Source organism: Mus caroli, unplaced genomic scaffold, assembly GCF_978045245.1.
Source record: "Mus caroli unplaced genomic scaffold, Mus_caroli_1 scaffold_18, whole genome shotgun sequence".
Taxonomy (NCBI): Eukaryota; Metazoa; Chordata; class Mammalia; order Rodentia; family Muridae; genus Mus; species Mus caroli.
Window position 1 is genome coordinate 76,041,263 of NW_028227273.1, and position 15,234 is coordinate 76,056,496.

The 15,234-nt window shown below is 38.8% G+C and overlaps 1 protein-coding gene across 3 annotated transcripts in view; it reads right to left on the bottom strand.

The window, feature by feature from the left end:
- Nucleotides 1-508: 508 nt before the first annotated feature.
- Nucleotides 509-15,234, bottom strand: part of LOC147000507 (vomeronasal type-2 receptor 116-like) — a 37,089-nt gene continuing 22,363 nt past the window's right edge. For all 3 annotated transcript variants that reach the window (XM_085832586.1, XM_085832585.1, XM_085832587.1), the window contains exons 4-6: nt 13,306-13,533; nt 12,154-12,277; nt 509-1,541 (exon numbers count right to left, since the gene is read on the bottom strand). In XM_085832586.1, the coding sequence (XP_085688712.1) occupies nt 610-1,541; nt 12,154-12,277; nt 13,306-13,533 (1,284 nt within the window). In that variant the 3' untranslated portion in view covers nt 509-609. The remainder of the gene's footprint in view (nt 1,542-12,153; nt 12,278-13,305; nt 13,534-15,234) is intronic.

The following is a 15,234-nucleotide window of genomic DNA, read 5'->3' on the forward strand; positions in this document are numbered from 1 at the left end:
CTGAGTATTTCTAAGCAATACCCCACATCAAAAGTTTTCATTTTTCCTCATAACAAAATCATGAGATATCAAAATACTAAAATATTTCTACTTTCTTTCTAAACGATGAAATTTTTCTCAAAAACATAAAAAAGGAGCCTGTTAAATGGATGCTTGAGAGACAATCTGCTCGTATAATATTCAATTTACACAGAAAAATATAAGAGATTCTTCAGGAGTTCAAAAACAAATGAAATCAATGACAGAATATTTAATTTTTCCTTTTTTTAATCAAAGAAGGATAAAATAAATACAGCATTGCTTCAAATGGTGACACATGTTAAGCCCTAGGAACTTTTAGGCAAAGGAAGGCAGACACACATTTGCTTATGCCATACTGCACTGCAGGCCAACAAAAAATACTTTGTAATAGTTCCATACAGAAAAAAAGTATAACATGAATCTCAAACATGAAATAAAAATTATAGTTCCAGCACAGAGATTTGAATACAATCATGTAAAGTATTATGAACCAACAGAATCACATCATATTATACATAATTAAGAGATTTAGAATGGAGTGGCACTGCTTTCAACCATTGTATTTAATTTATTATCATAGTTTGATTTTTAAATAAAATTTAAACCATTATTCCTTTTTGAATGGGATTTATGTCTGATGTCAACACAGACATTCTTATCTGGACTTAATAAAATAATGTAGCACTTGGGGGCAAAAATCAAGCTAAGGAGAGCTGTACTGGAAGCCAACATAGAGAAGGCTTCCATAGCCACCATTACTTTTCCTTTTGTGCTATGGTAGACAGGGAGGAAGGTGATCCAGACACAGAAGAATACTTGCATGCTGAATGATATGAATTTGGCTTCATTGAATGTGTCAGGCAAATTCCTGGAAAAGAAGGCCAGGGTGTAGCTCACAAGTGCCAGGGAGCAAAGGTATCCCAGAACACAATGGAAGGCAACTGATGAACCCTTGTTGCACAAAATGATGATGTGACCATGTTCAGCATGAGCATTTTGATCAATGAAAGGTGGAGAAGTAATAATCCAGATTCCACACAAGAGCAGTTGGATGAGTGTGCAGATGGGAATGATGAAATTAGGCACCCTTGATATCATTAACCGCCTCACCCTTCTATCTGGAACAGTGACCTTGAATGCAATAACCACTGTAATAGCTTTGGCCAACACTGTGGAGAGAGCCACAGTGAAAAAAATTCCAAATGCTGTCTGCTGCAATATACAAGTTGCAGTGTTTGGCTGGCCAATGAACAGCAAGGAACTGAGAAAGCACATGATGAGTGTCAATAAGAGTGTGTAGCTGAGTGTCCGATTATTGGCCTTGACAATGGGTGTGTGTCTGTGCTTCACAAAGACTACAAGAACCACGGCTGTAAGCACAGATAAGCACAGTGCTGTGGTGGTGAGAGCTATGCCCAAGGAGTCTTCATAGGCCAAAAAGCTCACAGATTTCTGGAGGCAGTGGTTCTTCTCTGAGTTTGCATAGTGAGTTTCTGGACATGTCATACACTCATCCATATCTGTGCAGAAATGCAGATAAGTGTGAGTCAATCCCCAGGATGTCTCCTTTTTCCTAAGGTGATGCTCAGCTGCAGCTCTTTGAAATCCTTCCTGAATCACCCTTTTTCATTATCATAGAAAGAAGTATTTACATATTCTTTGAATCATTTCAAATCTTTACTACCCTCACTGCATATACAGTCACAAATAAATTAAAAAATGGCCAGTGCCTTTCCTATGTTTTTGTATGCTTTTCATAATTTTCACTTTGTTGCATCTATTTGATAAGTCATAATATTGCAGAATTATACTGTATGCTCCTAATTTGACTCTGGCATTATCTTACAAAGCTTTTTAATTCTAGATTACATGTTTTATAGAATATACATTTTTGAAATTCATTTCCTATATTTTGTTGTTAGATTTAGGACCCATATTTACTTATTTTCATTGAATCCATTGTGTCCTCTAATTTAGCTCATACTCTGAATGAGTTTGAAATAGAAAATACCATTAAAATCTTGAATCTTAAATTCTTCCATATTACTATGTTGTTACATTTGGCTATATCATGATTTTGTTAACATGTAGAGAAAGAACTATTAAAAGATTTCAAGGTTCTCAAAAAAAAGACCAAGTTTTTAATACTCTGCTTTTAAACATTTGTGATTCTTATCTTTAACTAAAAAACATATAGTCACCTGCTTGCTGAGTTCTCTGGAGAAAGCCTACCTGCCCTGAGCCACCTCCTATCCCACTGAGACCTTTTTTCTACCACCTACATTCCGTTTTAGTCAGGAAGCTGATCATGAGCCATGCAGGTGATCTTTCCTTCTTGATCCATCTTCCCTGCTTCCTGGGTCCTCTGGAGCAAGCCAAACTGCCCTGAGCAGCCTGCTATTCCAGTGGATAATGCTTTTTCCCATCACCTCACTGCTCATCTTCATTGAATCTGAGGCTCCTGAGCCATACAGACCTGCAGATCCTGAACATTACAGATGTGAAGAGCCAGAACCATACAACACAAGGAGGCCTGCCACACCAGGGCAACCAAGGTTAATACCTCTCCCAATATTTACTACAATAGGAATATCTAGAGACCTAAGCCATCCAGATGGCTAAAGTTCCTTGAAAGAACACAACCAAGAAAATCCAGGGAAATATGATGCCTTCAGAGCACAGCTATCTTTCTTTTTCTACAGCAAGCCTCAGATATCCTAACACAATTCAAATACAAGAAAATGACCTTAAATTCAATCTTATGAAGATGATAGCCTCAGGCCTTTAAAGAACAAATGAATAATTCACTTAAAGAAACACAGGAAAATACAATCAAACAGGTAGATGTCTTTAAAGAAGAGAAAAGTAAACCCTTTAATGATGCACCAGAAAATACAATTAAACAGGTGAAGAAACACTAAGGAAGTGAAAAATCTCTATGATAACATCAACTCTCTAAAGTAAGAAATTGAAGATCTCAGAAGATGGAATGTCATCCCATGCTCATGGATCGGCAGGATTAATATAATAAAAATGGCTCTTCTGCTAAAAGCAATCTATAGATTCAATGCAATCCCCATCAAAATTCCAACTCAATTCTTCACTGAGTTAGAAAGGGCAATTTGCAAATTCATCTGGAAAAATAAAAATCCTAGGATAGCAAAAACTATTCTCAATAATAAAAGAACCTCTGGTGGAATCACCATGCCTGACACTAAGCTGTACTCCAGAGCAATTATGATAAAAACTGCATGGTACTGGTAAAATGACAGACAGGTAGATCAATGGAACAGAATTTAAGACCCAGAAAGGAATCCACACAGCTATGGTCACTTGATCTTTGACAAGAGAGCTAAAACCATCCCATGGAAAAGAGACAGCATTTTCAACAAATAGTGTTGGCACAAATGGTGGTTATCATGTAGAAGAATGCGAATTGATCCATTCTTATCTCCTTGTACAAAGCTCAAGTCTAAGTGGATCAAAGGCCTCCACATAAGACCAGGGACACTGAAATTAATAGAGGAGAAAGTAGGGAAAAGCCTCGAAGATATGGGCACAGGGGAAAATTTCCTAAACAAAACAGTAATGGCTTGTACTGTAAGATCAAGAATTGACAAATGGGACCTCATAAAATTGCAAAGCTTCTGCAAGTCAAAAGACACTGTAAATAAAACAAAAGGTCACCAACAGATTGGGAGAGGATTTTTACTAATCGTAAATCTGATAGAGGACTAATATCCAATATATACAAAGAACTCAAGAAGCTGGACTCCAGAAATTCAAATAATGCCATTTTTTTAATATTATTTCAAAGCTAAACAAAGAATTCTCAACTGAGAAATACCGAATGGCTGAGAAGCACCTGAAAAAATGTTCAACATCCTTAATCATCAGGAAAATGCAAAACAAAGCAACCCTGAGATTCCACCTCACACCAGTCAGAATGGCTAAGATCAAAAATTCAGGTGACAACAGTTGCTGGCGAGTATGTGGAGAAAGAAGAACACTCCGCCACTGCTGGTGGGAATGCAAGCTTGTACAACCATTCTGCAAGTCAGTCTGGAAGTTCCTCAGAAAATTGGACAAAATACTACCAGAAGATCCAGCAATACCTCTCATGGGCATATACCTAGAAGAAGTTCCAACTGGTAATAAGAACACATGCTCCACTATGTATATATCTAGGGAAATATGGTGCCTTCAGAGCACAGCTATCTTTCTTTTTCTACAGCAAGCCTCGGATATCCTAACACAATCCAAATACAAGAAAATGACCTTAAGTTCAATCTTATGAAGATGATAGCCTCAGACCTTTAAAGAACAAATGAATAATTCACTTAAAGAAACACAGGAAAATACAATCAAACAGGTAGATGTCTTTAAAGAAGAGAAAAATAAACCCTTTAATGATGCACCAGAAAATACAATTAAACAGGTGAAAAAAACTAAGGAAGTGAAAAAATCTGTATGATAAAAACTTCAAGTCTCTGAAGAAAGAAATTGAAGAAGATCTCAGAAAACGGAAAGATCTCCCATGCTCATGGATCGGCAGGATTAATATAATAAAAATGGCTATTCTGCCAAAAGCAATCTACAGATTCAATGTAATCCCCATCAAAATTCCAACTCAAATCTTCACTGAGTTAGAAAGGACAATTTGCAAATTCATCTAGAAAAATAAAAATCCTAGGATAGCAAAACCTATTCTCAATAATGAAAGAACCTTTGGTGGAATCACCATGCCTAACATTAAGCTGTACTCCGATATGATAACAACTGCATGGTACTGGTACAGTGACAGACAGGTACATCAATGGAACAGAATTTAAAACACACAACTATGGTCACTTGAGCTTTGACAAGGGAGCTAAAACCACGCAGTGGAAAAAAGACAGCATTTTCAACAAATGGTGCTGGCACAACTGGTGGTTATCATGTAGAAGAATGTGAATGGATTCATTCTTATCTCCTTGTACAAAGCTCAAGTCTAAGTGGATCAAAGACCTCCACATAAGACCAGGGACAGTGAAATAAATAGAGGAGAAAGTAGGGAAAAGCCTCGAAGATATGGACATAGGGGAAACATTCCTAAACAAAACAGCAATGACTTGTACTGATTTGTACTGATAGTACAAATACTTGTACTATCAAGAATAGTAAGATCAAGAATTGACAAATGGGACCTCATAAAATTGCAAAGCTTCTGCAAGTCAAAAGACACTGTAAATAAAACAAAAGGTCACCAACAGATTGGGAAAGGATTTTTACCAATCCTAAATCTGATAGGGGACTAATATCCAATATATACATAGAACTCAAGAAGCTGGACTCCAGAAATTCAAATAACGCCATTTTTTTTTTATATTATTTCAAAGCTAAACCAAGAATTCTCAACTGAGAAATACCAAATGGCTGAGAAGCACCTGAAAAAAATGTTCAACGTCCTTAATCATCAGGAAAATGCAAAACAAAACAACCCTGAGATTCCACCTCACTCCAGTCAGAATGGCTAAGATCAAAAATTCAGGTGACAACAGTTGCTGGCGAGTATGTGGAGAAAGAAGAACACTCCGCCACTGCTGGTGGGAATGCAAGCTTGTACAACCATTCTGCAAGTCAGTCTGGAAGTTCCTCAGAAAATTGGACAAAATACTACCAGAAGATCCAGCAATACCTCTCATGGGCATATACCCAGAAGCTATTCCAACTGGTAATAAGAACACATGCTCCACTATGTTCATAGCAGCCTTATTTATAATAGCCAGAAGCTGGAAACAACCCAGACGTCCTGAAACAGAGGAATGGATACAGAAAATGTGGTACATTTACACAATGGAGTACTAATCAGCTATTAAAAACAATGGATTTATGAAATTCTTGGACTAATGGATGTATCTGGAGGATATCATCCTTAGTGAGGTAACCCAATCACAAAAGAATTCATTAGATATGCATGCACTTATAAATGGATATTAGCCCACAATATAGAACACCCAAGATACAATTTGCAAAACACAAGAAAATCAAGAAGAGGAAAGACCAATGGGTGGATACTTCATTCCTCCTTAGATTAGGAACAAAATACCAATGAAAGGAGTTACAGAGTCAAAGTTTGGAGCTAAGATGAAAGGATGGACTATCCAGAGACTACTCCACCTGGGGATCCATCCCATAATCAGCCACCAAACCCAGACACTATTGCATATGCCAGAAAGATTTTGCTGAAGGGACTCTGTTATAACTGTCTCCTATGAGGCTATACCAGTGCCTGGCAAATACGAAAGTGAATGCTCACAGTCATCTATAGGATGGAACACAGGGCCCCCAATGGAGAAGCTAGGAGCTAAAGGGGTCTGCAACCCTATAGGTGGAACAACAGTATGAACTAATCAGTACCCCCAGAGCTCATATCTCTAGCTGCATATGTAGCAGAAGATGGCTTAGTCAGCCATCACTGGGAAGAGAGACCCCTTGGTATTGCAAACTTTATATGCCCCAGTACAGGGGAATGCCAGGGCCAAGAAGTGGGAGTGTGAGGGTAGAGGAGCAGGGCAGAGGGAGTGTATAGGAAACTTTTGAGATAGCATTTGATATGTTTATAAAGAAAATATCTAATAACAAATAAATAAAATAAGAAAAAAAAAACTGTGCGAGATTGAAAGTAGAAGTAAAGCCAATAAAGAAAACATAGACTGATGGAATTGTGGAGAAGGAAAACCTAGAGAAGGAAACAGAAACAACAGATGCAAGCATCACTAAGAGAATACAGGAAATGGAAGATATACTCTAAGGCATAGAAGACACAATAGAAGAAATCGATACCTCAGTCAAAGAAAAGATAAGATTCTTGACACAAAACACCAAGGAAATCCGGGATAGTATGAAAAGACCTAACTTAAGAATAATAGGAATAGAAGAAGGTTAAGAGTCCCAGCTCCAAGGCCCAGAACTCCAGAATACCCAACAAGCAGCTGAAAGAGTCAGAGTCAGATAGTTGCACCCAACCAATGGACAAAAGCAGCTGACTTCTGTGGTTGAATTAGGGAAAGACTGAAAGAAGCTGAGGAGGAGTGTGACCCTTTAGAAGGACCAGCAGTCTCAATTAATCTGGATCTCCAACATTTCGCAAACACTGGACCACCAAATAGGCTGCGTACACCAGCTATTATGAGGTCACCAACACACCTACAGCAGCGGACTGCTGGGTCTGTGTTGATTCATAGATGATGCACCTAAACCTCAAGGGACTGCAGGCCCCAGGGAGTTTAGAGGTCAGATAGGGTGGGGGGTAGGGACATCTAAATGGAGACAGGAGGTGGGAAGGAGGTATGGGATGTGGAGCAGTAGGAGGGTAGACAAGAATGGGGAATAAAATATGGAGTTTAAAATAAATAAATAAATAAATGAAGTTTTAAAAAATAAATGGAAAATTCTTAAGCAAAAAAGTTTAAGAAAAGAATGAAACAACAACAACAACAACAACAACAACAATAATAATAATAATAATAATAATAATAATAATAATAATAAATCTGGGATCCATTTCGGTCGGGGCCAGCCCCACCATCTTCCTTCTGAGCCCAGCAGAGGCCACTAAGGGCTCCAGAGTGCTCTCCTCACCACAGGACCTTGCGAACACCTCGGGATCACAGGTGTGTGGAATGCAACACCATCTTCAAAAATCGCGGAGGGTCTTTTGCCCACAAGAACAGGGACAAAAGAACCCCGCATAACCAGAGGCTGGGATCCGTTCTGGGCGGGGCCACCCCCACCATCTTCCTTCTGAACACAGCGGAGGCCTCTAAGGGCTCCAGAGTCCTCTCCATGGACAAAGAAATCCTGCCAAACAAGAGGCTGTGATCCATTCATGTCGGAGCCAACCCCGCCTGCCATCTTCTGCATGAACCCAGCTGAGGGCATCTAGGACACCAGAGGACTCTCCACACCCCAGGACCTCCTAGCACACCCAAAACCTCCTGATCACCTGAGAGCACGTGGGCGATGGAAGCAACAGAGCTTCTTGATCAGGGTCACATTGGGCCTTCATCCTCAGCCAGGAGGCAGAGCTGAGACCCAGACCCCTGGGCACATTCCTTGCCAAAGGAGAGTCTGCCTACAGGGAGGATTCTGATCCCAGAACACAGGAGGTGGATCAGAGCTCCACACTGCTGGATACCTGTCCTGCAAGAGGAGAGCTTGTCTGCAGAGATTGCTCTGACCACTGTAACTCAGGTGAGAGTTGGACTCCCAGGAGTGCTGACAGAGACTAACAGAATCACAGGAGGATTAAGCTCCAACCAGAGACAACTTGAACATTAACAGCAGAGATTTCCAGATGGCGAAAGGCAAATGTAAGAATCTTACTAACAGGAACCAAGAACAGTGGGCATAATCAGAAACCAGTACGCCCACCACAGCAAATCCTGGATACCCCAACACACCCTAACAGCAAGACACGGATTTGAAATCATATCTCATGATGGTGGTAGAAGAGTTTACGAAGAGCATTAATAACTTACTTAAAGAAATATAGAACACTGCTAAACAGGTAGAAGCCCTTAAAGAAGAAGCACAAAAATTCCTCAAGGAATTACAGGAGAATACTGCTAAACAAGTAGAAGTCCTTAAAGAAGAAACACAAAAATCCCTCAAGGAATTACAGGAGAACACTGCTAAACAGGTAGAAGAATCAAAAAATCCCTTAAAGAATTACAGGAAAACACAACCAAACAGGTGATGGAATTGAACAAAACCATCCAAGATCTAAAAATGGAAGTAGAAACAATGAAGAAAACACAAAGGGAGACAACTCTGGAGATAGAAACCCTAAGAAAGAAATCAGGAACCATAGATGTGAGCATCAGCAACAGAATACAAGAGATGGAAGAGAGAATCTCAAGTGCAGAAGATTCCATAGAGAACATCGGCACAACAATAAAAGAAAATGCAAAATGCAAAAAGATCCTAATTCAGAACATCCAGGAAATACAGGCCACAATGAGAAGACAAAACCTACAGATAATAGGAGTAGATGAGAATGAAGATTTTCAACTTAAAGGGCCAGAAAATATCTTCAACAAACTTGTAGAAGAAAACTTCCCATACTTGAAGAAAGAGATGCCCATGAAAGTACAAGAAGCCTACAGAACTCCAAGTAGACTGGACCAGAAAAAATTCCAGCTAGGCGTGGTGGCACACACCTTTAATCCCAGCACTTGGGAGGTAGAGACATGTGGATTTCTGAGTTCAAGGCCAGCCTGGTCTACTCTCCAGGACAGCCAGAGCTATACAGAGAAACCCTATCTCGAAAAACCAAAAAAAAAAAAAAAAAAAAAAAAGGGGGGGGGAGTACAGAGCTAAACAAAGAATTATCAACTGAGGAATACCAAATGGCTGAGAAGCACCTAAAGAAATGTTCAACTTCCTTAATCATCACGAAAATGCAAATTAAAACAACCCTAAGATTCCATCTCACATCAGTCAGAATGACTAAGAGCAAAAATTTAGGTGACAGAAGACGCTGGCAATGATGTGGAGAAAGAGGAACACTCCTTCATTGCTGGTGTAATTGCAAACTTGTACAACCCCTCTGGAAATCAGTCTGGTGATTCCCCAGAAAGTTGGACATCGTACTACTGGAAGATCCAGCAATATCTCTCTGGGGTATATACACAAAAGATGTTCCAACTGGCAATAAGGACACATGCTCCACTATGTTCATAGCAGCCTTATTTATAATAGCCAGAAGCTGGAAAGAACCCAGATGTCCTTCAACAGAGGAATGGATACAGAAAATATGGTACATTTACACAATAGAGTACTACTCAGCTATTAAAAACAATAAATTTATGAAATTCTTAGGCAAATGGATGGATATGGAGGATATCATTCTGGTTGAGGTAACCCAATCACAAAAGAACTCAAATGATATACCCTCACTGATAAGTGGATATTAGGGCAGAATATAGGATAGATGGACCATCTAAAGACTGCCATACCCGGGGATCTATCCCATAATCAGCCTCCAAACACTGACACCATTGCATACACTAGCAAGATTTTGCTGAAAGGACCCAGATATAGCTGACTCTTGTGAGGCTATGCAGGGGCCTAGCAAATATAGAAGTGGATGCTCACAGTTAGCTACTGGATAGATCACAGGGCCCCCAGTGGAGGAGCTAGACAAAGTACCCAAGGAGCTAAAGGGGTCTACAACTCTATAGGTGAAACAACAATATAAACTAAACAGTAACCCTCCCCTCCCCCCGCCCCCTGAGCTCATGTCTCTAGCTGCATATGTATAGGAAGATGGCCTTATTAGCCATCATTGGAAAGAGAGGCACATTGGTCTTGTAAACTTTATATGCCTCAGTACAGGGGAACACCAGTGCCAAGAATTGGGAGTGGGATGATATGGGGGTGGGGAGGAGGGTATGGGGGACTTTTGGGGTAGCATTGGAAATGTAAATGAAGAAAATACCTAATTAAAATTTTTTTTAAAAAGTTAGAAGCAAGTACCCAGAGGGAGAGAAGAGTCAGAGAAAATTAGACTTGGAAGAAATAAGCATTCTGTCCCCCTCTGTAGAATGTATGGTTTTCTAAAAGTATATGGAATGCCAGGATAAAGCTAAACTCAAATGAAATCTAAGTTATCTTGTATCCATTTTAAACATTATATGCCAACTTCTTTCTATAAAGCAAAAAGTGTATAAAAAAAAGATACTATTTGCAAAACACATGTAACTCAAGAAGAAGGAAGACCCACCTGTGGATACTTCATTCCTCCTTAGAATAGGGAACAAAATACCCATGGGAGGAGTTACAAAGTTTGGAGGTGAGATGGAAGGATAGACCATCTAGAGACTCCCCCACCTGGGGATCCATCCCATAATCAGCCACCAAACGCAGACACTATTGCATATGCCTTTGCTGACAGGTCCCTGATATAGCTTTTTCTTGTGAGGCTATGCCAGTGCCTGGAAAATACAGAAGTGGATGCCCAAGGTCATCTATTGGATAGAACACAGGGCCCCCAATGGAGGAGCTAGAGAAAGTACCCAAGAAGCTGAAGGGGTCTGCAACCCTATAGGAAGAACAACATAATGAACTATCCAGTAGCCCCTGCAGCAGAAGATGGCCCTGTCAGTCATCATTGGGAAGAGATTCCCCTTGATCTTGCACACTTTATATGCCCCAGTATAGGGGACTGCCAGGGCCAAGAAGAGGGAGGGGGCGCTGGGGAGCAGAGCGGTGGGAGGGTATAGGGGACTTTCAGGCTAGCAATTTAAATTTAAATGAAGAAAATATCCAATAAAAATTGTTAAAAGGATGAAAAAAGAAGTGAGTCTCTTATTCTCTTAAATGTTTGCAAACATTTAAGAATTTTACTTTTCTGATGTCTATCTTTCTCAAACTTCAACATAATGGGTTTTGTTTCACCTTATTATATTTTATTTGGATACATCGCATTTCTATTTCTTAGAAGCCTGTTCTTCTAATGAGAGACTATTAAGGAGTGGTTTTGGATGAGAGATGATGTAGGGGAGGAACTAGAAGTGGATAGAGAGGAAATGTATTCATATTTTATTTTGTGTAAAGAATCTATATGTAATAATAGGGAGACAAAGATTAAAATTTTTTCAGTAAAACAAAAGAAATTTGTCAGGATAGAGATAAAACATATATACAATGGAAATTAAACTGAACTCTCAAGTCACCTGCTATGTAACAATAGCAATAATAACAAAAATACTTACTTACTCATAAAGAGAATGTGAAATATCCAAGCTTTAAGTGAATCCTACATATGACTGAGCATAGTTTAAAAACATATAGAAATGGTAATAAATACACTATGTTCATAGTGAAATTGAAATGGACTGCTAACTTTTGGCAAGGTCAGGCACTTTTGGGAACAACATCTGCAATTTCACAAAAATGTAAATCAAGGATAGTTTCAATGTGTAGTGTGCATTCTTTCAAAAGGAAATAAAAGAAAATGCAATGTTCCCATTTTTTAATCATGGAAAAAAACTGTTTCTTCTACATCTCTCTAGTAAATTTCTGTTGGATTATGTATTGCAGATCACAGTGGACAAGTGAGAATATTCTCTGCAAACCTGTATTTACCTGTCTCATTGGAAATCTCATTGTCTGCACAAGGAGTGCAATAAAAGCAGCAGGTAGCCTCTCCTTCCTGGACAGATTTCCTGAATCCAGGTCTACAGCTCTCACTGCACACAGACTGAGGAATCTGAGAGAAATGACAGCTATTAGCAAATGCTTGAACATTTAGGAGAAATCCAAATAATAGAGTATTTCTGAGTATCATCAAACAGTTAATTTGCAAATGCTTACACTTACAATAAGGATATGGGTTTGGGTATTACTAGTTTTGTCAGATTTTGTGCTACTCAGCTCAAATGTTTAAATCTTCATCCAATACATGGAGTTGTTGTTAAGAGTAGGTCATTGAAGTAGTGTTCTACAAGGTCATGCTGATACTTCAGATTCAACTTACAGATTCTCTATTACCGGATATTATAGGAAGACCTTTTATCTGATGTGGTAATGCATGTAAATTGAGAACTTTAAAGGGCTTGGATTCATCACAGAAACAATCTTTGGGTATTTTCTGTGAGATTTATAGATACATTTACCTGAATTAGAAAGAGTCACCACCAAATGGGTGTCAGTATTTCACTGGCTACTGTCAAAAAGAGAAAGAAAAAGAGATACAAGTGGAGCAATCACATTTTTCATCTCTGATTTTGGTCCTGAATGTGATGTCATCACTTCCTCTGTCTCCTAAAACATTCTATTCTCAGTATGTTATGCTGCATGCTCACATTGTCAGCCAAAACAACATCTCATTCTGATGCTTTGGCAACATGTTATCTGAAGTAGCAAAGAAAGTACAACACACACACACTAGTCTACCTTTTTAAAAACTAATGAAACAAAGGTCATTTTAAATCTCACTGAAATATCTTAGGCTTGGGTGGAAAAATAAACCTCCTATCAGTGTTTTGAGGTATTGATGTAATTTAGCAGACATTTCATTCATGAGAAACATGTGGACATTATTAAAATTTTAAAATAATATTTTCCATTCACAGAGTCAGGGGATGATTAAGTATTCTACTTTTGCAGTTTATATGTGATGGTCCTAGTGGATAGTTGAATGATGATTGGTACCAAATAAGTATCCATGTATGATTAAGTCTGAGAATTATTATATTTTTAATGAAAGTCAAAGCCACAAAATAAAATGCAACTCACATTTGTAAACATTATAGGCCATTGTATCTTCTTTTCTGCTAAAAACAACTGTTGACCATGGGGAGCATTTGGAGAAAAGTTTCCTACTTTCACCTTTAATGCAAGACCCTTTGGAAAATTCCAAAAATTGAGAATGTCATATTCTGAATCTAAGTTTCTCTTCCCATCCATATCTGTGTGACCTCTCATATGATGCTTCAGTAGGGTGTTCTTTAGGAAAGGGAGTACCTAAAAGAGATGCAGGAAGATATTCTGAAGTATATCTGAGAAACAAAAGCATTTTCTTTTTCCTTTTTTTTTTACACATTTTTATTAGATATTTTCTTTATATACAATTTAAATGCTACCCTGAAAGTTCCCTATACCCCCCTCCCCGCCCTGCTCCACTATACACCCACTCCAGCTTCTTGGCCCCGGCATTCTCCTGTACTGGGGCATATAAGGTTTTTAATACCAAGGGCCCTCTCAATACCTCACTTGGGCATATACCCATAAGATGTTCCAAACTGTAATAAGAACACATGCTCCAGTATGTTCATAGCAGCCTTATTTATAATAGCCAGAAGCTGTAAACAACCCAGATGTCCCTCAACAGAAGAATGGATACAGAAAATGTGGTACATTTACAAAATGGAGTACTACTCAGCTATTAAAAACAATGGATTTATGAAATTCTTGGACAAATGGATGGATCTGGAGGATATCATCCTTAGTAAGGTAACCCAATCACAAAAGAAGACATTAAATATGCACTCACTGATAAGTATTTTCTTTAAAAAGTAAGACAAACAATAGCAGTGCTTTTTAACTCTCACAATAAAAGGAAGTATCAATACAGCTAAATAAATAAATGATACAAGGATTCAAATCCATTAGAATTTTAGAATTTTATTCTGGTCAAGAGAAATCATGAGATAACATTCTTCTTGCCCAGAACTTTGCCTGGGGCAGAGCCAGCTTTCCAGAACTCCTCCCATACCCAGAGACAGCTTGATTTCCATGAGGTCCATTACAACCAGGTTGAGGGCTGAACCCCCCTCAATCTCAATACTCGGTATAACTAGGACCCCCAACCGAGCCCAGTGGATATAGGACCTATCCACCCTACAAGAGACACATCAACCTTCCAGTCCACAACTGGGTTCAGGAGCAGATCAGGTGCCCTAGAATCCCCTGCCCATGCCCACATGCAGAGACTGATTCCTAGGAGGTCCTTAATAACCAGGATCACAGGTGAGGCTCACCCCAATACATGGCTTAATTTGGAACCCCTCAAGACAGCAGACATAGGGCCTAGCCACCCTTTATAGGTTTCTCCACCTATAAAGGAGAAACCTCATACTTCTGGCCTGAAATCCTAGAACCCATCACAAACCCATAGACAGCTTGAATCCTAACAGGCCCATCATAACCAGGCTCCCAGTAGGGACAACCTGCAGTCAGAGACAGCAAGGCCTGTTAATAATAGAGATAACCAGAGGCTGGACAGCAAGTATGAGAATATAAGCAAAAGAATACAATTCCACTTAAACACCGTTAAAATCTGGTTCTCGCACCAAAGCAAACCCCAGATAACCTAGCATACATGAAAATCAAATCTCATGAAAATGATAAAAGACCTTCAAGAGTACATAAATAACTCCTTTAAAGAAATACAAAAGAGCACAGGTACACATGTTAAAAAAAAAAAAACTTAAAAAGGAAACACATGAAACCCTTAAAGAAATACAAGAAAACATAATTAAACAGGTGAAAGATTTTTTAAAAAAATCAAGAATCTAAAATTGTAAATAGAAACAATAAAGAAAATGCAAATGGGGAGGGGGATATCCTGGAGATGTAAAACCTCGAAAATAGATCAGGAGCTACTGACACAAGCATCACCAACAGAATATAAGAGATAGAGAAAAATGAGGGCATAGAAGATAC